The sequence below is a fragment of the Amblyomma maculatum genome, chromosome 10 (genome assembly GCF_055883805.1).
Source record: "Amblyomma maculatum isolate TAMU_Amacu chromosome 10, ASM5588380v1, whole genome shotgun sequence".
In the NCBI taxonomy this organism is placed as follows: domain Eukaryota; kingdom Metazoa; phylum Arthropoda; class Arachnida; order Ixodida; family Ixodidae; genus Amblyomma; species Amblyomma maculatum.
Window position 1 is genome coordinate 83,762,139 of NC_139353.1, and position 25,281 is coordinate 83,787,419.

Sequence of the window (25,281 nt, forward strand, 5' to 3'; positions counted from 1 at the left end):
AGCGGCGTTTGTTTAGTCTCGGTGCAAAGTAAAGCCCCTTTAGTACAGGGCCTTGCTGGAGTTTAGCAGAGGTGTTTTTGCTGACGATGCGCAAAAGCCACCGGACTTCGCGTGCTATAGGCACATTCCGAGACGGCGCGCCGCAATGCGGGTGCGTGGTTTCGAGTCCGTTTTTTTTTTCTTATTTTTACTACCGTCTCGTACGCGCGCATATTTTTCTTTCTTTTTTTCTTTTTTTTTTTTTTACGCGAAAGCGTTAAATTTGGTTAAAGGCGCCGTTCTCCGGATAAATCGTGGAAACTGTTAGGTGGCATGGCCGCGGTACAGATTGGTCGGCGCATTGGGTGACGACTCACTTCGACTCGCGACTCATGGGCTTATTTGGGCTCACTCGCTCATTTCGACTCACGACTTATCTGGACTCAGTCACTGATTTTGGCTCACTTATTTCAACTCTAGAGTCATTTGGACTCACTCCCTCATTTAGCTGAACAATTTCGTTAGCCCAAGTGGCCCTGATCAAGTCAGGGCTATGCCAAGATCTTTAGGTACGAGACATTACTTTTCGCTTTGATTTGGTTGATTGTTTTTCGTGTTAGTGAAGTTCCACAGAGATTAATTTTTATTTTGTTATCGAACACAAAGTTTAATATATATATATATATATATATATATATATATATATATATATATATATATATATATATATATATATATATATATATATATATATATATAATGAGTTGTCAGCAGACAAACAAACAGTCTGAAAGGGCGTGACTATCCACATTAAGTTGTACATCAGTGGCAATCATTCATCGTGTGCGAAATGCACAAGCTCGCAAGCGTTCTTTGTCGCGGTAACAATTCTTTTCTTCCCTCCGCTGTCTCTGAATGAGAGAAGAAAAGGCGCCAGCCACATTTTCGTCAAGAAAACACACCATGATCTGAGCCTGAGTCCAGACTCACCACTAGGATTAGGATCTGAACGGGAGTCCGGACTCACTCTCGGCTCAGATCATGGCCTGAACGTGAACGTGAGTGGACTCGTGATTCCGCCGGCCTATGCACATTACCCAGAGGAGGTTTGTACGGGGACATCTTGGGCCGATTTTGCGCGTTGTAATGTGACTGTCGAAGTTGTTTCAGGGGTCCCTTTAAGCGAGGAAAAATAGCTGCGTATGGCTGGGTAGCGAGATAGGTGAGCACTTCTTCGCAGGTTTCTCGTGTTTCTGGGATAATTGAGAATTCGTCCTAGAGTACACGGGGTGTATGACTCCGAGGTCACGAAAGAGTTATAGCCATGCACTTTCTCTACGTACCGATAATCGCAAAAAGCGAGCTTGATAGAGTTGCTAGAGCAGTTGGATTGCATGATTTTATTCTGTGTATACATTTCACTCTGAACCCAGTTAAACTTTAACCCAGTCTTCACGCACTGCAATTTTCTGCCGTGTCCATACGATAGAGTGGGTTTGGTGTGGTTGGTGGTATACTGCACCCAGTCGAAAAAAAAAAAAAATATCTGATGGTCTGGAGTCTTGTATTTTTGGCCTGCACTTTGTAGTCTGTTGTAGTTCTGTAGTCTATTGGTCTGTTGTCTATATAGTTGTGTGTTGTGTTGTGATGTTGTGTAGTCTGTAGTTCTGTATTGTGGCGTTCTGTAGTCTATTCTGTATTGTGACGGGCTGCATTCTGATGTCCCGCAATCTGACATTCCTTACCCTGATGTTCTTTAGTCCGACGATGCATCACCATTTCATATACTGGTGGTAAAAAAAAAAGGAAAAAAAATGAAAAAAAAAAAAGCTCATTGGACAGCGCTCGGTGTATCAAGGGCGGCGGTGGAGGAAGCCTTCACTCACCCAGGCTTCGCGCGGATGACACCCGCATTTTCGCCAAGTGTCTTTGGTGCCGTTATCGCAAGAGAGAGAGATAAAGAGAGAGAGAAAAGAAAAGAAAAATCTTGCAAAATGGGCTGGCGGGTTTCACCTGTAGAGTAGGTTCCGCGTTACGTCGAGTGTCTGTAAAGACAGCTGGAAGCGGAAACTTCCTTACCGAGAAAAGGGTAAGAAAGGTAAAATCTATGAGCTCACAACATTATATGCTGAGCTCGCGCTATGCCCCTCTCACTTGAGGATAGTGATGGAAATATGAAGTGGGGAGAGGGGGAGACCTCATGCAACAGGTGCAGGAAAGGTCGTCTCGGAAGTATGCCCATCTGCGACGCGGCTGAACAGCCCCAGGTCCGGGCTACAGTGAACTAGAATAGTGAGTGGAGAGTGAAATTTCTTACCGTCGTATAGCGCGATCGGAGATCAAAAACAAAAATATTTTTTTTTCGACGTTCTTTCTGCTTCAGTAAGGGCATATCCGCTGCGTGACTCGCCTCTTCGGCTACCGACCGTTTCTGCGCTGAGGCGAAATGCGTCAACAACCGCGCAAGCCACGCCGGTAACAAACAACAGTTCACACTGTCGGTGTTTGCTGGGTGCCCTCCCACCCTCATCTGCATCTCGCTTCTTCTAGAGGGCACACAACGCGCGGCTGGCAGGCAAGCGGTGTCTTCTCATCGTACTTTGGCTGCGACTGCGTGATGCCTCGTGGCTCTGTAAAAACAAAACAAAAAAAGAAAACTGATTTATACCGATAGGCACGCTAACGAATCCCTATAGAAAGGACAGAAGAAATGCAACCAGAGACGAGGCAAGAGGTAGAGCGGAACAGGAACGCATGCGGGATTGTCGTCGTCTGTGGTCGATGCGGCTGGCTGGCTGCAGGATAGGTTGCGACGGCGGTAGCGGCCAATTTTCGTCGTCGTACCCAGTGGGCCGAGAAGGGGCACGCGCTTGGCGGTGCGTTCCGGTAGCCTTCTGCTCCTGCTCCTCTCTGGTCTGTGCTGTTTGGACTGAACACCGCTCTCGAGAGGTTATATGCGTGCCCGGAGGTCTTTCCGGTTCGTTGGATATGCCGCCGCCACCGCCGAGTGTTTCCTCTCGATATCATCTTTGACGTGTTTTTTTTTTTTTTCTATTCGCTCCACTCTTTTTTTGCCGTGCATTTGGTAGCCTCTATATGTCCCCCAATCATATTTTTTTTTTCATTTCTTTAGTGTTTTTTTTCCACTACTATTATTTCCCCTCGCACTCTTTCTGTATAGACTTCTCCATCGTTCACTTACGAAAGTCCGGCCGTTCACTAGACCCCATAACTGCATCCTCTTCATCTCGGATGCTTTGTGAAAACGCCGCAGTTCCGCAGTATCTGCGAGGGACGGTCTTTGTGGTGGTATCTCCGTCATTCTCCTCCGAGTTCGTTAACCTTCTGCGGTGTGCGCGCGGATGAGTTCCCCGAGCGCATCGTCGATTGAATGCGGCACCGGCTTCCGCGCCCAGAACAACGTGTGGTCTTTCGCATTCTCCGATTGCGTAGACTGCGTTACGGCTGAGGTTCGCGTAAAGCCCAGTTTTCACAAGTTAAGCATTCGTCGGTGCTATGCCGTTTAGCGAAGACTGCACGTCGTGTCGATACCGAACGGGGCTAGCTCGATTGTGTGCAGCCCAGCGGATCAGGAGACATGACTTCTCAAATTAATAATAATAATATTAATTGGTTCATTATTATTATTATTATTATAATCATCATCATCATCATTATTTCGAGAAGTAATAATAAAATAATTGGTTCACATCCCTGCCTCGGCGGCCGCTTTTCGATGGAGGCGAAAAGCAAGGCGCCCGGGTACTGTGCGATGTCAGTGCACGTTAAAGAGAACTCCAGGGGGTCGAAATTTCCGGAGTCCTCCACTACGGCGTCTCTCATAGCCTGAGTTGCTTTGGGACGTTAAACCCCACAAACCAAACCAGACCAAACCAATAATTGGTTCACAGGAAAGGAAAGTCGCAGTATCTGTCACACTTGCTCTGTGAACACCTCAACCGCGCCGTAATTGAAGGGAGGGAGGTGAGAGTGAAAGTGGAAAGAAGGAAAGAGGAGCCATAATGGAGGGCTGCGGAGTAATTTCGACTACCTGGGGATCTTTAACGTGCACTGACATCGCACAGTACACAGACGCCACACATAGTTTAACCCATGCACGATGTTTCAACTGCGACTGGGCACTCAGTGCCTTTCGAAGGGGCTAGGCCGGTGTGTGCGTTTATGCGGCGTCTATTGGTTTAGCCCAGCCTCCAGACGTCTGTGCCGGCAGACCCGATTTGCATCCGGCCAATCAGTTACCAATCATTCGCTAAGAGACGCGTTGAGTGCTCGAAAGTCACATAAAAGTTTATAAAAGTTCACGTATAGGCACGAGGTCAGAACTTGTCCTTGGCATCGGCACATATTGTCACTCTCGCAACGTGGCCGTGGAGACTTTCTGAATAGTTTGACAAGCGAGCTTCACATAGCCAGCTGACAGTGACGCAATCACCACAAGCCAAGGTCCAATGGAGCGCGCACACTTCGCACTGTTCTTCCTTCTTCCTTTGCCTGTCTTTCCTGAACACTTCTCCTCCGTAACAATATTATAAATAGGGGAGAGGGCGCTATTCGACCGTGCTGCAGTTGTGTGTACTGCGGCGCGCAATTCGATAAGAACACGGAGTGGAAACGCACTGAAAGGTTCCTGACCCCGCACCAGGAAAGGCTCGAGGTGCAAATCTTTAAGCGCACTCCCCATACGTGGTTCAGGTACTCATAGGAGCCATTCTCTCTGGGTGGGGACAAAAATATGTGTGTAGGCTGCGTTGCGCTAAAACTCTTTACCTTGTTCTATATAGCCCGATTTGGCTCCCATGTCGGCTCTCGCACACACGGCGTTTCGCAACCCTTCGACGCGATCCGGCCGGGGCTCGCCCCCACGGGGTCCCCACGAAAGCGGTTCTTCGCTCGGCGAGTCGTCGCCAGTGTTTGCCCTGCGCCGCTGTACGCGTATAAAAATAAGCGGGGACTATACGGCTGCTGTTCCGGGGCACCGTAATTGCTCGTGTGCCGTATTAGCCCGACTATAACACGCACACACGTGGTGGCCCACTCCCCCTTTTGACGAGGGACCGGAGAAGTAATGGGAATCTATGCAACGATTTCTCGTACAATTATCTTGCATTTGACTTTGCTTTTCACCGCTCGCAAGTGTGGGCTAAACAGGCCCGCAAACATCTGGTAGGGTGTGACAGAGTATATACCAGTATTCTTTTCCGAGGCACGAGCACAGTACAGCGGGCTCGGGGGCTGGTACAAGTGGGTAACCGCCGCTTGCGGCGGGGGCTATCCTGGCACTGAATTTTTATTTGTCGTAGGCCGTCATTTCACCTGCCACCGCTGGTGGTGGATCCGACGGCTGTTGCGGCGCGCGTCTTTATCTCCCTCTTCCTTTTCTTTCTTCTCTATTTTCTCTTCTGTCTGCACGAGGCAGCGGAGGTGGCTCAGCTACAGAGCCAGTAGCAGACCCGTGCATTTTCTTTTCCTTCCTTCTTCCTACAGCCACAACAACTCGGATGCACAGGCCTGCCACGAGTTTGGCCGCTTCGAAAGACGGCGGTCGCACGCCCGACTACAAGCAGTGTATATGTTCCGTCCTCCTTGTGCTCGAAGCAGAACGGTGGAAGAAATGGCGCTTTCGCCGTCCGATACATCTCGTTCATTCCCCGAGACGAAGACGTGCTCAATGGCACTACCATCACCCTACTCTCGGGCCGCACGCTGGACCCCCCCCCCCCACCTTGTTTTTTTTTTTTTTTTTTTAATACGCCATTACCATGAAATGGCTCACACGCTCGCCCATCAGGCAACATGCTGGCTGAGTGTAGTGAAGAAAGAAGACTGCCAGCAGATGCAGGAATTGAGGGCTACGCTTATGCACCACCAACAACCGCATGTACTAAATCACCCTGCACAGAACCACACGCAGCACAAATCCTCGTCCAGAGCGGACGGCATTGTGTGGCGATACCTGTACGATTACTTCGCAGTACCACTCGAACTACTAGTCATGTTGCAATTCTAAACCCACCGATATATGCATGACATCAGTGCATCGACGTGCATATGACATGTATGGGCAGCTGTTTTTACGCTGCTTGCAGAGTGGGCGCGTGCTCTACCTGGCTCCGACTGCTGTGTACGGAGCGGAAAGTTGTTGGCCGTTCGATACGGCGCTATATGCCTGAGAGGGAAGGAAAAAAAAAAAAATATCGGACGAAAACCTTAATAAGCCTGTACGCATCGTCGGCTGTGCATACAGGGAGGGCGGCCGTGTACACAGGGCGTATTATGGATAAGCCTTTGATGGGCGCTTCGTGGAGGCGATCATATCTATAGCTGACCTTTCGTGGTTCGCTTGGCTTGGCAGCCTTGTATCGGGCAGTAGGGGACCACCCTAGTGGTGTGCGTGTCCCTGCCTCAATACTATGTAGAGCGCACGCGCGCGCTGTCGTGTCCGAATTCCACCCCCTAACGGAGCGATGGGGGAGCGGGGGGGGGGGGGGGATGACATATCGGAACGCGCCCGTATACATGGCAGATGCCCGCGCGACCGCATTCCGAGTGTGTGCATGTGAAATGTGTACACGAAACGACCGAGTGATTGGTATCTTCTGTCCCGCACTGTGTCGTCTTCGCCGAAGATCCTGGTCGTCATTCGCGCTGGCGCTGCAGGACGCTGCGTGTATATACGTGATACCGTTTGAAAAGCACTCCGTGAAATTCTTTGCTTGTGACGGCATTGTTTTTGTTATTGTTTACAAGTCTAGTAATGCATCGTGGGCGGAATACGGAGCTTGCTCTTCAGGGGCTTCGTAGAATAAGTGACTTTCCTCTCTCCCCTTCCTCTGACTATTTCTCTCACCTCATGCATAGTTTCGTCAAAACCTGATCACTAAGCTTCTTTCGTTCAGTAGAGCGATTGGTTTGAAAAGACATGGTGTACAGATCAAGGTTCGATCGCCTTTAATTGGTGGACTTCCACCTGCGCATGACAGGGCATGCTTTCACAGCATAAAGTGGAAAATGATCGATGGGCCTCGACACGCGTCGCTGTGTTCACAAATTTACGCCGCGCTAAAGTGAAGGAAGATCTTAGTTGAAGGAGTAAGGAAACTACCAGGTGTTAAAATAATTATGGTGTCGTTAGTGGTGGTGCATTTTTGTTTGTTAAAAGATAGCACTGTTGACGCCGTGCCGTCGTCAGAGGTGTTTTCTTACCTCTACTCAAGAGTTCTAAAAATGTTTTCTACAGTGATGAAAACAGCCTTCGACTTGAGCGAGCGTCGTTTCAGTCACGAAAACCTCTTATCTTTTTTTTTTTTTTTTTTCATTTTTTTTTTCACGACAAGAGCTGGATGGAGTTGTCTTTGTCCCTATAAGTTAATCGTGGGTGGTGTAATATGGTTTATACTGCTCGAGTGGTTTTGTTCCTGGCCACTTTCTCTGCGTCCTTATCTGGGAGATTAGTGGCGGAGAAGAGAAGTGGGTTTCTACCTTGGGAGGGGGGGGGGGGGAGCGAGCGTATTATTTCGTTATAATTCACTTCAGCATGCATACTCATAACACTCGCGCTCAACAGCGTACGCATGTTATAACGCACAATACGCGTGCGCGTGTGTGACAGAGGCGACGACCCGGTTTTGTTTCGTCGCCGTCTTGTCTCGCTATTCAGCGACCCACCGGTAATGTGTATACGTTCCCCGCAGATGCATGGCTACCGACGAATACGCGCGACACATTACGTCACAACGCGTCCGCCTGCTGACGGCTGTTGTGTGTATATGTATACCATCCGTCGGCTATACGCATTTCTTGTTCTCTTATTTATTTATTTTTATCCGCTTTGTGTGTCGCGCTCTCCTGTGCCGTACTGTGCCGCGATCACGCGCGCGCTCAAGCGGCGGGCCGTGCCCGGCATTAATAATTAATCGCGTCGTTCGCTGTGCGGCCTCTAGTCCGTTGCGTGTGTGCGCGCGTGTCCCAGTCCATATGGGCGCCCAGCGTTCGCGCCTGTAGTGTCTGCTCTCCCGTTGCGTAATCGCGGCGGCGACCGGGCGTGACGCGGTCACGCTGTATATGTAGCGCTCGTGCATATGTCACCGTGCAGGCTGCCGGCGAGCGTGTTCGCCTTTGGCGTCTACATAATCGACGCCATCCCAGGGCGTACACTAATTGCGCCGCCTATAATAAAGTATACAATCTAGCGCGTTTGGAATGTTTTCACGTTTGTTCGGACAGCACGGACCAAGAAACTTTATCTGGCTCGACACTCACTTAGTACGCGACAAACGTGACTGTGCAGGAAAACGAGATTCTTCGGCCAGCTAAGCTAGTGCATTCGTTCCTAGCGTTCTTGAGACGATAGACGTTTAGTTTACTGCCGCCGCTTACCGCTACCGTCTACCGCTACCACGCGAGCGTCAGTACGCATGCGCAGATCACATCGAGGGCGACAGGTGTCGCCACGTTCCTGTCAAATTCTTGCGGACGCCACACGCAGGGAGAGAGTAAACTTTAATTGGTTGACGGAATTGAGTGGGTGGTTTCCTCAGTCCAGGATACCATTGGCTTGGGCTGCCTCCCGGGCCCTGGTGAGCAGGCTGCGCTACTCAGAGAGACCCGTGTGGGCCAGCTCTGCCTCCCACTCCGCTTGGCTGAGTGCTCGAGCTTTATATTTCTCTAATTGATATTTGCAGTTCCATATCATGTGAAGGATGTCCGATACTTCACCGCATGCAGTGCATGTGCTATTTTTGAATTTTTCGGGCCAGATTTTGTGGTACTTTGCTAGGTTTGGGAATGTCCTAGCCTGTATGTTCCTCCAGGCTGCTACCTCCTGTCTGCTGAGGTGTTTGTGTGGTTCTGCGTGTCGTTTTCTTTCTAATTTGAAGTATTGTATTAGTTCCCCGTATGTGATAGGGGTTAAAGGCTCTGGGGCAACTGGCGCAGGTGCCCGGAAAGTATGCCCTCGGGCTATCCTGTCGACAGCCTCGTTGCCGTGGATTCCCTCGTGTGCCGGTATCCACAGGATTGCGCGCTTCATGTTGCCCGTCCTTTTTTACCAATCAAAAGACTAATACATCGTGCTAGAGCGGTTTACTTCGGGTTAGGTTAGCCCTGAAGCGTCCACTTTCAAGGCGACTGTATGTTTAAACCACTCGTGTCGATACTGCGCTGCATTTTCTATTTCCTTCTTGAATATTCGAGAGTAATGTTTTGTCTTGGGTGTGATAAGCTGCACATCATTAATCACCTTTTTGATCCGAAAGGTGTTCGAAATACATTTTGCTGCGCGTTTGAAACTCCTCTCCTCTGCTCTCCCTTCAGCGTGCAAAAAGTTGCGTGATTCTCGGAGGGCAAATGAAAATTAGTCCTTGTCGTCGAGTATTTACTTTGTATTGGTTGTAGTGTAACGAGTGGTATTATTAACCGCTTTTCAGAGTTTGTTTCGAGTTTAGAAATGGACGTGAATCCGTACTTCATTCATTTTATAATTTAGCCTGCCGCACTATAGTGTCACCTGGCGCACTCAATGTTATCTTTTTGAGGGCTCCCGAAGTAAGATGAAAAGATACCACTTTTATCACGCCCACTAAAGTCCTTTGCAACGAGGGCCTCCTGGGCGTCGCCATATTGCTCGCTGGGCTGTTGTATGCGCCTGACGTCAACACGGTGGAGGCGGCGGCAGAACCGGTTTGCAACAGTCCAGAGAGGAGGCGTTTCGACAACCTCCTCGCCCGATGCAAAGGTCTATATGGCAGCGTAGAGCCCCAAAGTTGCCGGAAAAGAGCCCCTCGTTTCTTCTTTCTTTTTTTTTTTTTTTCTTCTTTTGCGGCGCTCGACTACTGTGCCCAAGGATGCGGGGATCGAATCCCGGTCGCGGCGGCCGCTTTTCGATGGATACAAAAAGCAAGACGCCCGCGTGCTCTGCGATGTCGGTTGCACGTTAAAGAAACCCAGGCGGTCGAAAATTCCGGAGCCTTCCACTACGGCGTATCTCATAGCCTGTGTCGATTTGGGACGTCAAACCCCATAAACCAACCAACCATCTTTTGCAGCCTATTTCTTACTGTCATGTCTGCAGTATAACTTTTCACTGCCAGTTCGCGGGTGGTCAAATAAGCGCGGCCTGTGCGCCGTAAAACTATAGTATATACTACGCGCATCTTTACCGATGTAATATGAGACTGTTGCCTGGATTTTGTACATAATCTGACTTCCGTTTCACGCCGTATAAAATCGCTACTAAGTCGCGCCGATCCGACAGCGCGTGCAATTACTCAGAGCTGCTTGAAAGCGACACGTGTTTTCTCAGAGAACGGTGGAAGGACAGCTTATTGCGTCATGGTAGCGGGAAGGGAGGACGGGTTAGGTGTCTAAATTTGAGTACGTCGCTCGCATTCCGAAAGCCACGCGTACCGCCCCGTCGCAATTTCCTTGACAAATTGTGCACTAACGTTTTCTCCCAGGGCTGTGTTCACCTATACTGCCTTGGGCTTACTGTTTATATATATGTTAAGCGCTCCTGAAACGTCGTCAGTTTTCGGGACAGACCGGTCTTGATCGAACTCAGCGCCAAGTCGACAACGCGAGCAGTGCCCGAAATTATTTCGCTAATTAAAAAAGATAATAATATAAAAGAACGAATACAAGAAACGAATTGAGAATCCAGATACAGGACGGCCGCGATATTAGATCAAGCAGCGGCTTCCACTTGCGAGCAACCGCGTTGCCGAACCTGCCGTGCGAGCATTTTTTTTTTTCTTGCCGAAAATCGACGATTAATAGACGGTTCCCGATTCTTTCTCGCTCTCTTCCTCACGCTCTCACCGTCGCTCGCGCCTCGCCAACGCGATGTAGCGAGAGTTGAAATCCCCCTGCACCACCGCCTGCCTCCCTGTCTCGACCTTGCGGTCGTGGCCGACAGAGCACGGCGTGCGCGCGCGCTATTAGATCGGGCTGATTTGCATACTATTTGCATTCCGCTCGCAGTCACCGCGCCGCCTCAAGAGAGGGGCGCCGGGCACGTTTTCCATCTCTCCCTTTCTTCTCTGCAGCCAGTCTTCCTGTTCTGCCTACCTGCGTCGCGAAGACTCCTTTACGGTATCAGCCCACAGTGCTACCAGGCCCTGGCGCGCAGTCGTTTGCGGGGCAACCGGATCCTTAATGAATCAGCCCGCGGGCGCGACTGTGGTGCGCGCCACCGCCGGTCGTTATCTTATTAATTATCTCTCCCCTCCCATGCATCGTTATTCGTTATCGTCGCCTCCTAAACACGCGGCCCCCTTCCTAGTGCTCCGTGGCGCGTGGTAGACGCGTTGGCCGAAATTTTTTTTTTCTTTTTTTTTTCTTTTTTTTTTTCTTTCCCGACACGCGAGCGTGGTACCTCGGGAGAAAGTGCGTGGCAGAGGACGATCATTTGACCTCATCTTAACTGGCGCCAAATAGGCCCCCAAATTGGCGCTTTCTTCGCGGAGTCGCTAACTAAGCTATATATACCTATATGCTGCCGAAGGAGACTTCGTCCTCCGATCGATTTTCGCTGTTGACGTTCAGGACTTATACGCCTTACACTTAAAATAGTATAGTTGTCTAGCTCGCGACCTCATCTCTCCCTTCGTTGGTCGAAGCGACGCTTTATTTATTTTGTTACGGGGCGTCGCGCTCCTACGACACCTACAAAGCTTAAGTGTAGCTGAGTGCGTGTGTGTAAGGGGGGGGGGGGGGGGGGTGTAGCTCGCACGCGTATAATTAATCGTGTGCCGACCGAGTTCGCCGCACCCTAGCGATACGCGTGTCGCTTTCTCCTTTTCTTGATTCAAGCACTGCTGTGGGGCGTATTGCACTTCCTGCTAGTTAGCCTGTAGTCTGTCGCGTTTTTTAAATCTCCTTTGACTTAATTAGCTCTGCCAACCGCCAGCACTGCAAGCATGTATGCCCGCTCCTTTTTCGGCAGACCTCTCCCTGATAGCTTCATAAACCACCCGTGTGTGGCTCAGTTTCTAGTACCCCCCTTTTTTTTTTCTATCGCGGGTACGATGGCAGTGTTCCGCATACAGCGAACCTCCCCTTATAACGAATAGAAGCGCGCACCTCAAGTTGAGTTCATACGCATTTTCGGGCAAACAAGAATAGGGAAACACGAGTGGTTTATAGAACGTGATGAGTGACGCTGGATGAGTCTGTCGTGACAGATTTCATCGATAGTCAGCTGCTGGTGGCGCTTCACAAGGGCAATGCACAGTGTTTGTCACACTTCTTTCTGTGGCTGAACCGCGCCGTAAGGGAAGGAAGGAAGGTGGAAAGAGGGAAAGGGGTGCCGTAGTGGAGGGCTGCGGAGTAATTTGGACCAACTGGGGATTTATTACGACTACCTGGGTATCTTTAACGTGCTCTAACATCGCACAGCTCACGGATGCCTCTTCATTTCGCCTCCTACACCCAGCTTTCTCAGCGCCGTTTGTACAGCACCGCGAAGCACGTTTGAACCTCATTACGTACGGAAAACGACGCAACGGCAATATGTGACGTTTCTCATCACTGCTCTAAGGGAGAAAACAAATAGCGTCGTAGACGTAATCCACATAAGAACTATGTATACCGAATGATCGGGCGTGCGGGCCACGGGCTGGCCGTCATCGACTCCGCTTACTTGTGCTGTAAGCGGCCGTGTTTGCCGCGCTTCCGCGGTCCAACTCTCGTAAACTTGTCATCATGTCCCATAACGCAGCCTGCGCTGTCACCATTCTTCGCCTCCTACAATTCGTAATTTCACGTTGCACGCCTAACCGTATCAATTTCCATTTGGCTACATGTGGCTACTTCAACGACAAATACGAAACGCAGGAAAAGTATTTTGCTGGACATTTTGGGCGTACGGTTAAAATAGTCTAGGAAGTGCATCCGACGTACCCCAGAAAAATATATTTCTCCGATCCGTCTGAACTTTCTGACGTATCCCGGAGAAGAACGCGTTGGGTCTTTCGGACGTACTTTTAGCCACAGCCATGCTATAACGAAACTATAGTGAGAAATCTTCGTGCACAAAACATTTTCCAAGCAGGATGCCCGGAAGAGGTGTACCACAGTTAGTAGGTCTTCGGTGTATACTATATAGTTGCTTAGGGTTCCCATCACTGTCCAGTAGCCGTCGATGCTGAAGCCGAGCTCACGCGTGTTGACCTCGATGACCCTCGGGAAAACACAGGAGACCACAGGAGACCATACCAAGGATGCTCCTTCTCTTTGCCCAACGTGTTCTCGAGCTTGACCTTCAAGTTCTGCCATCGTTAGAGTTAGTTAGCAAATACGCCGCCGTGCGCGTTCGTTTTCCTTTCCGTATCTGTTTTAACTTTATCCTGCCCGCCTTCTTCCTCGTCGAGTTCTCATTTCTACCGAGGCGGGTCGCTGCTATCTTTACGTGTCGCCCGCCGCGCATTTTATTTTTTTTTTTTAATTTTTTTTTTCGTTTAATCTGGCCTCTTATCGCGCGGTTTTTGCGTCGAGGCACAATTTAGGGAGGCCGTGCTCCCTCCACTCGTGCCTGGCGGACGCCGGGGCGTTGGATCGCCCTCGCCGGCGCAGGAGGCGGTCGCGATCGTCCTACTCGATGCGGGCCAGAGCGGAGGCGCGAAAAACGAGCAGCGCGGTGGCGTTGACATGTCGGGTAGCGGTGTGCTTGGTGTGGCGGCGTTCCAACAGCCCGAGCAGACAGGTGAGACGGGAACACTCGCACATGTCAGGTGGCATGCCCCTGTTCATGCCAGCGGGCGTGCGCATGTTCCCGTTGCGTTGTCCACGTAATGGGAGAAAGCAGTGGGAGAGGACGCCAAGCTCAGATTGGTACGGCGTGTTGCAAAAGTGGTTGTTGCCTTCCTGCATTGACGTATTGACCGGTGCTTTAGCTCCTTTTGGCTACAGCTGCCACGGCACTGAGAAAGTCGCACACGCATTCCAGCTGGGTCATTCCCTTCTCTCGATGCCTCGCTTGATTGTGCAGCAGTGGTGCTGACACATACTCACCTGTGTTATAGCGACATGTCAGGCAGACGTCACGAGTGACATCTGTGCCGGGCGTTTGAAAAGCAGAGACGGGCACACTCACTCAGAGATTGTTTCTCATTAGTGCAGTAGCTGAGGGACCAGGAGCCTGTAACAGTATGTCTTTGTCTCTGTGCTTTCTTGTGTAAAAGAGGAAATAGAATTGTGCATTCACAGGCAGGTATTATTTTGATGTGTGCTCGCTTGTTGTGTCAGTTTTGTGCTCTGGCCGTTTTGCGCTTCTATGTAACATTTCTGGAAATGTAGTGGTATTCCTTGTCATGCATTTCAGTAACTCTGTACACTTGCTGTGAGTAATTGACAGCATAACCTTGGCATGTATAAACTGAAGGATGACCGAGTGCTCCTTTCTCTGCCATAGTTTTGCCTTGTTTTACAAGGTAACCCCACTGGCTGCCATGCTATCTAACATGGAACCAAGTCTTTCTGCCAGTTGGACATTGTCAGCCTTGCGTGCTGACAGAACAAACTGTTGGATCACTCCTTTGGTGTTAGCTGTGTTACCAGTGCAGTTAATTCCCCCATTTCATTCCAAAGCGCACATTTATTTGCTTTAGTTTTTCTGCGCTGCTTTATGCGGCATCATATCTCTGTAAAAACATTTGCTCTCTTCTTGTTCTACTGCTTTGCTTCAAAGCATTTGAAAGTTTGTTTGCTATGTTCTCCTGTTGATGTGGGCTTGTTCAGCCAACCTGCAGTTAGTGCATCTGACAGTTCAATTCTGCTTTGCACAGGCAACGTGGCACGTACAAGGGCCACAAAAATGCACAGGCAGGGCTGAATCAAAAATGTTGTTTACAAGAACATCATCTTAACCAGGAATGGCGGTGCAATGAAGAGAGCATTACACAGGCACACACTACCAACTGTTAATACAAACACAGACCCAAACCTCTCCTTTCCTTTGTGTTTGTATTAACAGTTGGTAGTGTGCTCCTGTGTTGCGCTCTCTACGTTGCACTGCTAATCCCTTGTATCATGCGCCAACTAGCCCAGAATGTTATTTTAAGGGCATCTTCATTCCGGCCGAAAATTGTTTTGCCTGTATTCTTAAAACTCTGTCCTCACAGATGCACAAATGAATGTTTGGGTTCATTCCATCTGCAGCTATGCGACATGTTTTTAAAGCTGTCTCCCATCTTGTTTTTTTCTCCTTGCAGAGGACATGCTGAACCATGACGAGCTGTCGCTGCAAGAGCGGGTCAGCGACCTCGAGAAGAAGAGCCTGGAGCAGGCGGATGAGATCACCTGCCTGCGGAGCACCATCGCCGACCTGCTCAGGCGCATCAACCAGCTCGAGGGGAGGGGTAAGAGCAGCACAGCCTCACTGGCTCCCTCTTACCTAGGGGTGCTGGCACATATTGTGACAACAAGTGTAACTCTCTCACATTCTCTCTCCTTATGAGGAAGGCCCCCATCAGGCATCTTGGATGGAGGACAGCCTTACGAATCTGTTCATCTCGATCGCGAGGTTGTGAAGTTCATGCTGGACGTGCCAGATTAATCTTAATTGCGACATTATGCCTGAAATTCCGAATAAGGTGACGATGTGTGTATATGTGTGCTGCACTTGTAGTCAGACAGCACAGTGCCCTACTAGTGTCGTTTTGTCATCGATCGTAAGAGCTACTACGTCCCGTGTCGGATGTTCATGGTTGATGCTTGATGAGATCCTTGCTTCACAATCTTGAAATTGAAACTTCAGTTTAGGATAATAGAATTGCTTTGCCGTGCTGGCACATATAGTTTGAACTGCCGCAGTGGTCGGGAAACTGTACAATAATATTTTGTGCATTCGCTTTTCTTTCTTGCACGGTGCTCTTTTTTTTTTTGTGCAAAAAATAAGCATTATGGTTTTTTCTTGCACAATGCTCTTATTTTTTGTGCAAAAATAAGCAATAATATGGTTTGAAAATTTTCGTTTGCTGCTTTAATAGTAATATATAAATTAAAGAAAGAGAACAGGGATTTAGATGACTAGCTTTGTCATTGTTTACTTTGCATCCAGGAGTATTAAGGTTAGTTATGATAATGATGCAGTTTATTAATAAGAAACTTTAGGTTGAAGGAAGTTTAAATCATGCGAGGTTTATGCTAACAAAGCATTTTGTCTTTAAGGTCTGTTTAGATTTTTTTTTGTTTTATTTTTCGATGAAAAAAAAGCAATTCACAGGGCATCAGTATGTACCGAAGCAGACAAAAGTAAATGGACCACGCTATTTCCTTCTAACATTTTTCACGCTTTGCATAATTGAAACTGGCAGTAATGGTATATGCGAACTGGTAGTAGACACCAGTGCCCTTTCACTTGGACAGATGTTTTCTTATTTCCGATACAGAATGCGCAACTTTAATTTCAACAGAAATGTGTGCTCCGTTTACTTATGTCTGCACCTGTACCTGTACAGTACATGGGTCTCATGGTTAGGTGCCATACACTTTGTGCAACTTTCCTGCAATTTTCTAAGGCAATAAATAAGAATTTTGATTGTCATCTTTTGTTTGTTCTTGCCCTCGGAATATCTCCCTGGAATCTCTAGATGGTAAGTAAACTTGCAGCTGCTCACATCATAACTGCTTGCATGTTACCACTAGCATATCTCTGAAGATGTGAAAGCTGTGTGCTTAACAAAGTGAACAGGTGGTCTCACTGAGTGTTGTGTTCATGGCTTTGAATTGAACGGAACATTTTTGGTTTGACGTGTTGCATACCCGTGACCTTTTGTTCCATTGGCATCAACGCATCTTTATTGCCCGCTATGCACTTGCATCTGGTTTGACTTCGCATGTTATGACCACAACAAGGGAACCAAGATGATTGGATGTCTGGTTTGATGCAGCAGCAGTTGCCCTGTGCTGAGCTCACGTTGGTAGTAGTCAATCAGAAAAGGGCATGTAAAGAAACACAATGCATGCACTTAATACTGCAGTGCACTCCTAAATTTCCTTTTCCTTTGTGATGTGCGTATACATTGAGATTTTTAGAGGGAGGCCTTTGTGACCCATTAAATACTATGCCATTTTTGGCTTGGCATTGTCTCGGTAAATTTAAGAAAGGGTGATCGCCCGAGGTTCACGACCACCCTTAGTGCGAAGATTGTTGTGTGCAAAAACCATGCAGGCATCTTTTGTTCAAATTTTTGTGTTTGCAAAGAAGTTCGTTTTCTTAGACCCCTGTGCACAAGTCTCCTGACCCCTTGATCTGCCCTATCTCATTCAAAAGGGGGGAGGGGGGTCAGAACGGACCTCGGGGCATTTCCATTTCTCGTAGGTTAGAAATGGGATCATATTATTTGATGGTCCATTTGCTGTGATTTTTGAATCTGTCTCTATATAGCTACACCCAAAAATGCAATTAGTGTCCAGGAATGAAAGCTGCAGCTTCAGCATCTCTCAGCTGAGCTTGTTGCTTGCACCAATGTTGGCTCACTGTTTGTTAGTATGAGCTGTAGTCTGCCTTGCAAACAGTTATTTTCCAAATCCTTTGGGTCTCGGCCGTTGGCATTCTGTCACTGCCACGTGACAGTATTCCATCTATTGCAGATTGGCAAACGCTTAGTGCTGTCAGGAGCCTTAGTGGTGTTCAACTGAAGGTACTAGGTAAAAGGTTTCGTGTTGTGTCCACGATTGACCTCTTGGCTTGCGGATTGATTCACCCTCTTTTTTTCTTTGCGCAGCTCCAGTGATCACAAACTCCAACAGCCATGCCACAACTCCGACCAAGGTGTCGCCGTCTCTGCCTCAACACCCGGCCGTCCAAAACCGCCACACATTTCACAGACAGGTATGGAAGCTGCGAGCAGTTCAGCAGCTTGCCTTTTCCTTCATTTACGTCATGTACCTAAATTTCTTGTCTATTTATATGTCTCCAGAGCAGCTCTTTTGTGCCTCATTGGAGAATACTCAAAAGTAAGGGTGTATGATCTTGTAACTTTGCAGAGTTATGACTATAGCTGTCAAAAGACACAACTTTAGTCTTTATAAGGAAGTAAGCATGATGAAGTCAACATATTAATTCTGTAGCCCTGATATCGTAGATATCAGGGCTACAGAATTTATATACTTTTTGAATTCTAAATATGCACTGCACAGTCATATACATGCAATAAAGAATTTCTCAATCCGTCAGCCCTTAATAACCCTTAATAGGGAAAAATTGCACTTTACTAGTGATGATAACAGCAAGTAAACTAGGGCTGGACTCACCATTTTGTGCAGGACAGGCAGCTAAAATATTGAGGCTAAGAATTGTCTGTTTTATGCAATTTGGCATAGTTTTGGCTGCCTTGTGTTGCCTTGAATGTTATTTTAAAGAAGTAAGCTGTAGCTGGTCTAATTTCAAAGGGTTTTGAGGGATTCAACCTGCAGTTCTAAGAGAAAGAAAAGAAAAACAAAACTGTGTTTCTTCTGTTCTAGTGCTTCCCAGTGCTGTTGCATACAACATTGCTTGCTTGGCAGCCGAAGGTGGTTCTACTGTTGAATGCAAAGTGCCTTTCGTGCGAAGGGGGGTCTAATGTATCGATGGACAAGCGTCTTGGCTGGTTCGGCTTTACTTTTACACCGCATTTTTTTTTTTAACTGCACAGGTGAGCAACAGTTCTACGTCGTCCTACACAGACGGGGTGACGCCACTCAATGGCAACCACCATCCAGCGCACACCTCGCCGGGCGTTGCACCCCAGCGGCGACTCAGCTACTTCCCCACAGCCTCCACCAGCTCTTTGCACAGGTGCGTGCACGTGCCATGCTGTGCGGCCATGATGATTCTTGATCTAACCTGATCACCTCAACCATCCATGTTCCCCCCACCTCTTTTTATATATGACAAACACTGTAAGTCTGCGCCAGCAGTGGTTTGTAGGGACTTGCTACACATGCTTATCGTCTTATCGGTATTTTTCCGTTGCCCCGCCCTCCCCCCAAACCTTAGTGAGGGTGGCCAGAGTTCAACGTCAGCATCGCCCGTGCCCTCTCCGGCGCCCTCATCATACCGTAGTTCCCCATCGCCCAGGCAGACGCCGTCGCCCAACCGGCACATCTCGGCCTCCACGTCCAACCTGTCGGCCATGAAGAGGTGGAGCAGCAGCTGCAGCAGCCAGGACTTTGCCACCGCCAGCAGGTACAAGCGGTGGGACTCTTGTCACCGCCACTTGATGCTACGGCCATCATGCGCAGGACTGGGAAGTTGTGTATTGGGAGCGGTGCACTCTTATATATCTATTCTTGGGTATCGATTTGCTGCGGAGATTATAATGACGTTTGCCAGCTGTTGAAGGTCAGATGGATCTGGATTTTTCAAATTTATTGTTTTTTTTATTTTAGTTGCGGGCTTTCAAGGGTCGATGCTTTGATGGATGTCCGCCCTGGTGGAAGAAAAACAGGGTCCAAAGTTTAAGAATGGTTTTGTTAAACATGTTAGACATTAGTAAGCAGGAGGTTAATGTAAACGTTGCAGCTTTTTAGAACTGGTTTTAATTTTTTTTGTAGTGCAGGAAAATGTTTCTTCGCTGATGTCGACTGACCAAGCATGGTGGAAACATGCAAGAACCCTTGCAAATACTTTTTGTTGATGCAAAGCCACCATTTACTAGATAGAGCAGGGATTCAACATTTGCCACAAAGAGCAGGGCGTTACATCTGTTGCATTACCAGCTTGGGGCACACTTTTTTTTTCTCTCGGCAGCTGAAGGTGGCGCTTTCAAACCTATCAGCACTAACTCACTGAACTGTGGTGGATTAGTTGCCTTCTTTAATATTACTGTTATGTGTATAGTTCAGAATACTTTCCTAATGGGTTTGGGATGAATTTACACCTCTAGATTTGTTGTGAGCATGCAGATGTTTTGTAATCTTGTGCACTCTGAATCGATTCGAAGATATGTGCAGTCTTTCGGTGCGGCCGTATTTAAAGCAGTATTGCAAAAAAAGGGCTGTGCCATTGTTTAGCATGTATATCTTTTCATATCTGTTAAAAGTCTATGAGTGAAAGCGTCGTGGTGGCTTTGTAAACCGTTGGTCATACTAGATTCTCGTAAAGGAATCATAGTTTTGTGTGCCAAGCGGCCTTGTTGTTCAACGCATCAACTTTAAGCAGTTCACTGTAGTGCATCAAAATATTGCCACACGATAAGGTAGTTTGTTGTAAAATGGCACTTCCTTTGTTACTGCTCAAGCTGACTAAAACAAGAGTGTTTAGTGCGGATTTGGCTGTGGTTGGAAAGTAAGCGATTTCTGTCGAAGTGCTGAGATGATGTCGAACGTGCTTTTTTTGAATCTCTTCAGACTGCACAACATCTTGTGTAGCCTGTCACACTCGCTAGCCCTCGCTCTGGCTGCTTTGCCTGGCTTGCGAGAAAATAAAAAAAATTCAAGAGCCTCCCGCTTCCTCACGTGCCGATCATTCACGCACTGGCTCTTACATTGCACGCTTCATTTAGCCTTTTCTTTTTTTACTTTGCTAATGCGCTTCATCTTGCATTGTGCACCCATCCATCATGCTGTATCTACTCACATAATAGGTGCAACTTTGTGTGTTCATTGCACAGACAGACATATACGCAGAGGTTTATATCATGGCAAACATAGTAATGGGTGTATTCATTATGTTTGTGCAATACACTACATGGAGTCTTAAGCTTTAGACAGCATCATTGTGGAGTGCCAAGCATTTTCACTTAGCACTGGTCATTGTGTGAAAGTAGGGGTGTGCAAATATTGAAATTTCTGAATACAAATGGGATACGAATATCGTAAAAAAATGCCTTCGAATGTTGGCTGGTATGGAGAAAGTCTGACCAATAAAAAAAAAAAATTAAAAATTAAAGATAGCCAACATTGTTCACCTTGTGTATTTCAAAATTCACGTGGTATTTGCAAATAATATTGTACTAAACTTGCACAGAAGCAAAAATCTAGTGCACACTTTACACAGGATTCTTGAGAAATACTAGATTTTCTTATAGGATGGACCTGCATGAAACCAGGTGGAGCTTTCATATTGCTGCTGTATACAATAAGCCCATTACTTTCTCTGTCAAGGGACAGAAGAATGTCTGAAATAACCGAAAGCTGAAATTGTCAAATGGGCCTGAAAAAACTGCTGAAAACTGTTTGCATCACAATAATTTTATCTGATGAATACCTACGCGATCGTCTGTATTTCAGATGAAACCAAAGTGAGAACGATGTTTTTTTCCGGTTTCGTCAAATGCTGCGCTTTGTGCATTGGGAAAGCCCTCTTCTCAAAAGAGAAAATCCATCTGAACGATACGGCCCCACATATTTTGAGGATCTTTCACTGTACAGCTCACACGGGCAAACATTGTGGCGAAGCGTGCAGTGCCCTGAAACTGCATTGAATTCGAAAAATTCCAAATAGTCTAACTCCATTAATATGTTCTTCAAAAATGCGGGGAAAAATTTTGTTATCTGGGAAAACGTATGGTCCAAACTGCTCGGTTTTGGAAAAATTAACTGTCGAGTGTGATACAAAAGCATTTAGAATTGAGACTTTCACAACATAAAAGTGTACATTAGCATTTATAGACATCAAGTATGCACAGCTCCTCTTTTTCGGTCCATATTTGCGTTGTCCTAAGCACGGAAGAGATTTAGTAACAAATCCGGTTCATGAAAGGCAATGACTAGCCGGGATCTCTCCCTTGGTTTCTTCGAGATGCTTCTCCCCATTACACTAGTGACATGACGAGAAGCCATCAATGGCTTACATTGTCTGACTCTGCAATGGGAGATGTCTTACTGCCCACAATTTTGAATGTATGTATTAAGTTCCCACTAATTACAACACTCAAAATGAACCGGGAACATATCAACGAGCTTCTATATATTAAATTTTTTAATACAAATCAAATAAACATATTCGATTCATTTTTGAAATTGAGAATATTTGCACTCCCCTATTGCAAACTCAACATAGCACTTAGAGGTGTTTCATTCCAGAAAGGCTCTCATGGGGTCATTAAATGTTTCATATTTCTCAGTTATTTAAGTTATTCTCTTATTCTCTTGAATAACTTTCTTGTTACTTCTTTTTTAAGTACTAGTATTGTTGAGGCCTGAAAATTACATGCACCTGATACTATCTCATTTTTAATTCAGTCAATACCCACCTAATCAGCATTTTAGTACACGCTTTGTCCTGGTTTCTTATGGATGTTAAATATTTATGTCTTATCAAGCTATAAGGCAAAATCACTTTTTAGGATCAATGGTATATCCTTTTGTTAAATCATTTTTCAAGTTGTGTTGATGGCGTTCTTATTGCAGCAACATGTCTTGTCTCCTCACAAATTGCACTTTTGTCTTGAAAGATCAGCTCTCACAAAATTATTGCTCATTCAGATGGCTACCTTTTTTTACTGCAGGCATTCTATCTGGTTTAAAGGCTTTGGTTATTTCCCTCACATTAATTTTTGAATTACCTGCTCGGCTTTTAATGGAAATGGTAGTAGCACTAGTTGCAAGATAACGTCTGTATTAACTCATTAGGATTATGGTATTCACCTTATTGTGCACTAGGACCTTTTAGCAAAGTTAGTTCACTTTGCCTTTTTGATTTTATGTGTTGACTGTTCCTTCTTTATTTTGAATTTTTTAGTATTTTAGGTATTGTGTCAAGGCACTATGAGAAAGAAGTATTGGTCATTTGCTTTTCGAGTGCTTCACATATATTTTCACATTTTTGTGTCATGAGAACTGGGCATTTTTGTTGCCTTTATGTTTGCTGTGCCCAATTTTAAACCTACATAGCTGTGCCTCTAATTTCTGGCAATCTGTGCCCATCCTTAAGTTAGTATTTCTACGATCAACTTATTTGAGTCGTATTCATTGTGTTTTATACTGCATTTATTTCACTTAACACTTTTGATTCAGCTCTCTATATATAAGTAGATGTATGCTGGACTTACTGGATGGGTTTGCAAATATGCAGTTGTTCGGCATAACTGGAAGGAGTTATTTCATGCTTCCATCAGTGCAAAAGACGACGGATGAGAGAACAGGCAAAACAACATGTCACTGACCATCCACTGAAGGGTTTGCAGAGGAAAACCACAAATACTATACAGAGCTGCAAAAAAAGGAAAACAACACAAACTTGCTGAAGGTGACCGTACATGTCATAATGCCAAACAGTGCTTCCCTTTCTTGGTTGCACTACATCGTGTTACAGGGCATATTACTGCCATTAGAGTAAAACAATTGACAATGGCAACAAACTGTTCTAGGTTTTTAGTTGCCTTTTTTTTTCTTTACCCGCTCATTTATGTTTGGGGTTTAATTCCGCATTGCCTTGCCTTTTCTCTGTCATGTCTCTTTGTGCTGGGAATCTTGATTTATTCGTACCTACTTGTCTAACATTTAACGTTTTTCACAAGTGGATTCGTTCTCTAAGCAATGCTTAAAAGGAGGGCGAAGCTAATCGCTCATTTGCCTTCTTTTTGGTCGTCTTACAGACGCAGCTCTTGCACAGGATGGCTCTGTGTCAGACAATCATGGTAAAAAAAAAAGTGCACACAGACGCACCACATAGGTTCTAGTGCACAAGCAGGGTACCATTCTCAAGCACCTCACGTTGGTTTTCTCTCTTGACTCACACCATCATATTGCATGCGGCTGGTCACAGCTGGTCTTGGCTTAGTCTTGGCTTAGTCACGGCCCAAGTGATGCTCGTGCACCTCTTCTTTGATTTTTTTTTCTTCAATCTTTAAGTGAGCGCATTTGCATTTGTATGTGTGTGTATATTTTTCCCCTGCTGGCTCACTTTCTTTTTCCTCCTCCATCCCATCCTCCTCTCCCTGTAGACGCATTGTAAGTGGTTCCATGTACAATCTGCCCGTGCGGTCTTCTTCGGGGACTCTCTATAGACATGGGTAAAGGATGACAACTGCATGCCTCTCTCTCAAAGGGGGTGATGCAAGGGCAGTCCTAAGGTTCCTCGACTGGCAGCGATCTGAACATGAAGGAAAGGCAGTGTCAGTATTGATGATTGACTCTATCTTTCATTATAGGCGCAGTTGTAACTCAGAACATGCTATTTAATGTGAGCATTGGTGTAGCTTAGCACATGCTTCAGAAGCCCGTGATGAGTTACTGTGGCAGGAGGTCTTCCTGGTGTTTAACTGTATATTTGCGTAAGCTGAACCTTTGGCAAGCAAGTACTGTCAGGAATGTGCATTTGCATGAACTCCTTCTCACTTGATGGAGCTGCGTGCAATGTTGTGTGCTGTGCTGTGCATGGCAGAGAAATCAGCTGCACACGCATCCCTCTCCCCTTGTCTTTAATTCTTCTCGCAAGTTGTTTGCACATTCCTGGAGGGCAAGATGTTTGGTTTTCATAGTCTGAAAGCAGAATGCCAGCTTTGGTGATGTATCGATAATGTCGCTTTATGTGACACAGCAGAACACTCGCGCTGCCTTTTGCAGAGTAGCAATCGGTCGAGGAACCTTGCACGAAAGACATGCTCTCGCATGGTGGTGGCCGTAGTTGGTGGCGGTTGTAGTCTGTAGTGGTTCTAGTCTAGTGACTTGCCGCACCGGCACACTTTGCCCTGACTTGCTTGCAACCGTTGTAGCAGACGTACAGAGCTAGTCCAGTTGTCTTGACATCAGCAGGTGTTTGAGTGATGCAGGGATGAACAAAGAAAGGCACTATGTACAGGAAAATGAAGGTCACCAGAAAAATTGAATGGTTGCTCACATAACTTGCAACAGTTTCGATGTCAGTAGGTTAGTGAAGCAGGTTTTGCTGGCAAGGGGGGGTTATATAATGTGTAAGGGGTCAATGACTCTCATAGCTATGCACCAAGGTCGCATGGATCACACATGGGTCATATTATCATGGACAACAGGCCATATGGATAACATCACCAGTGAGGGTCATCGTCCTTGTAATGTAATACCCTCCTTTCGAGGGCCTTTAGGGGTAACCTGAATAAAATAAATAACATATTTTCATCCGAATGACACAACTGAGCACAGCTAGCCTGTTGTAGCTGATTCACGCTGTCTGGGGCAGCGTATTGCATAAATTTGTTTTTGCTCTCGTAAAGTCCATTGATGCTGACACCTAGCTTATGAGCTTTTAAGAATGAGGTCTATAGATGTTTTTAGTGAAGAAGTAACATAATCATGCTCAGCAACGTGTGTGTACAGGCTTAGTTACTATTCATAAATCATCGCCTTGCATTAAGCCTTTATATCACTTTGCAGTTGCAG

The 25,281-nt window shown here is 46.7% G+C and overlaps 1 protein-coding gene across 8 annotated transcripts in view; it reads left to right on the forward strand.

Moving 5' to 3' along the window:
- The window catches only part of LOC146176904 (echinoderm microtubule-associated protein-like 2), a 202,612-nt gene that overhangs the window by 127,641 nt on the left and 49,690 nt on the right, over window positions 1–25,281 (forward strand). For 5 of the 8 annotated variants that reach the window (XM_084583024.1, XM_084583017.1, XM_084583020.1 and 2 more), the window contains exons 2-6: window positions 15,207–15,353; window positions 17,724–17,830; window positions 18,633–18,775; window positions 18,977–19,165; window positions 23,868–23,936. In XM_084583024.1, the coding sequence (XP_084439150.1) occupies window positions 15,207–15,353; window positions 17,724–17,830; window positions 18,633–18,775; window positions 18,977–19,165; window positions 23,868–23,936 (655 nt within the window). Of the gene's footprint in view, window positions 1–13,550; window positions 13,700–15,206; window positions 15,354–17,723; window positions 17,831–18,632; window positions 18,776–18,976; window positions 19,166–23,519; window positions 23,562–23,867; window positions 23,937–25,281 lie in introns of those variants that run through there. The other 3 variants (XM_084583019.1, XM_084583018.1, XM_084583023.1) reach the window with 3 other exon arrangements.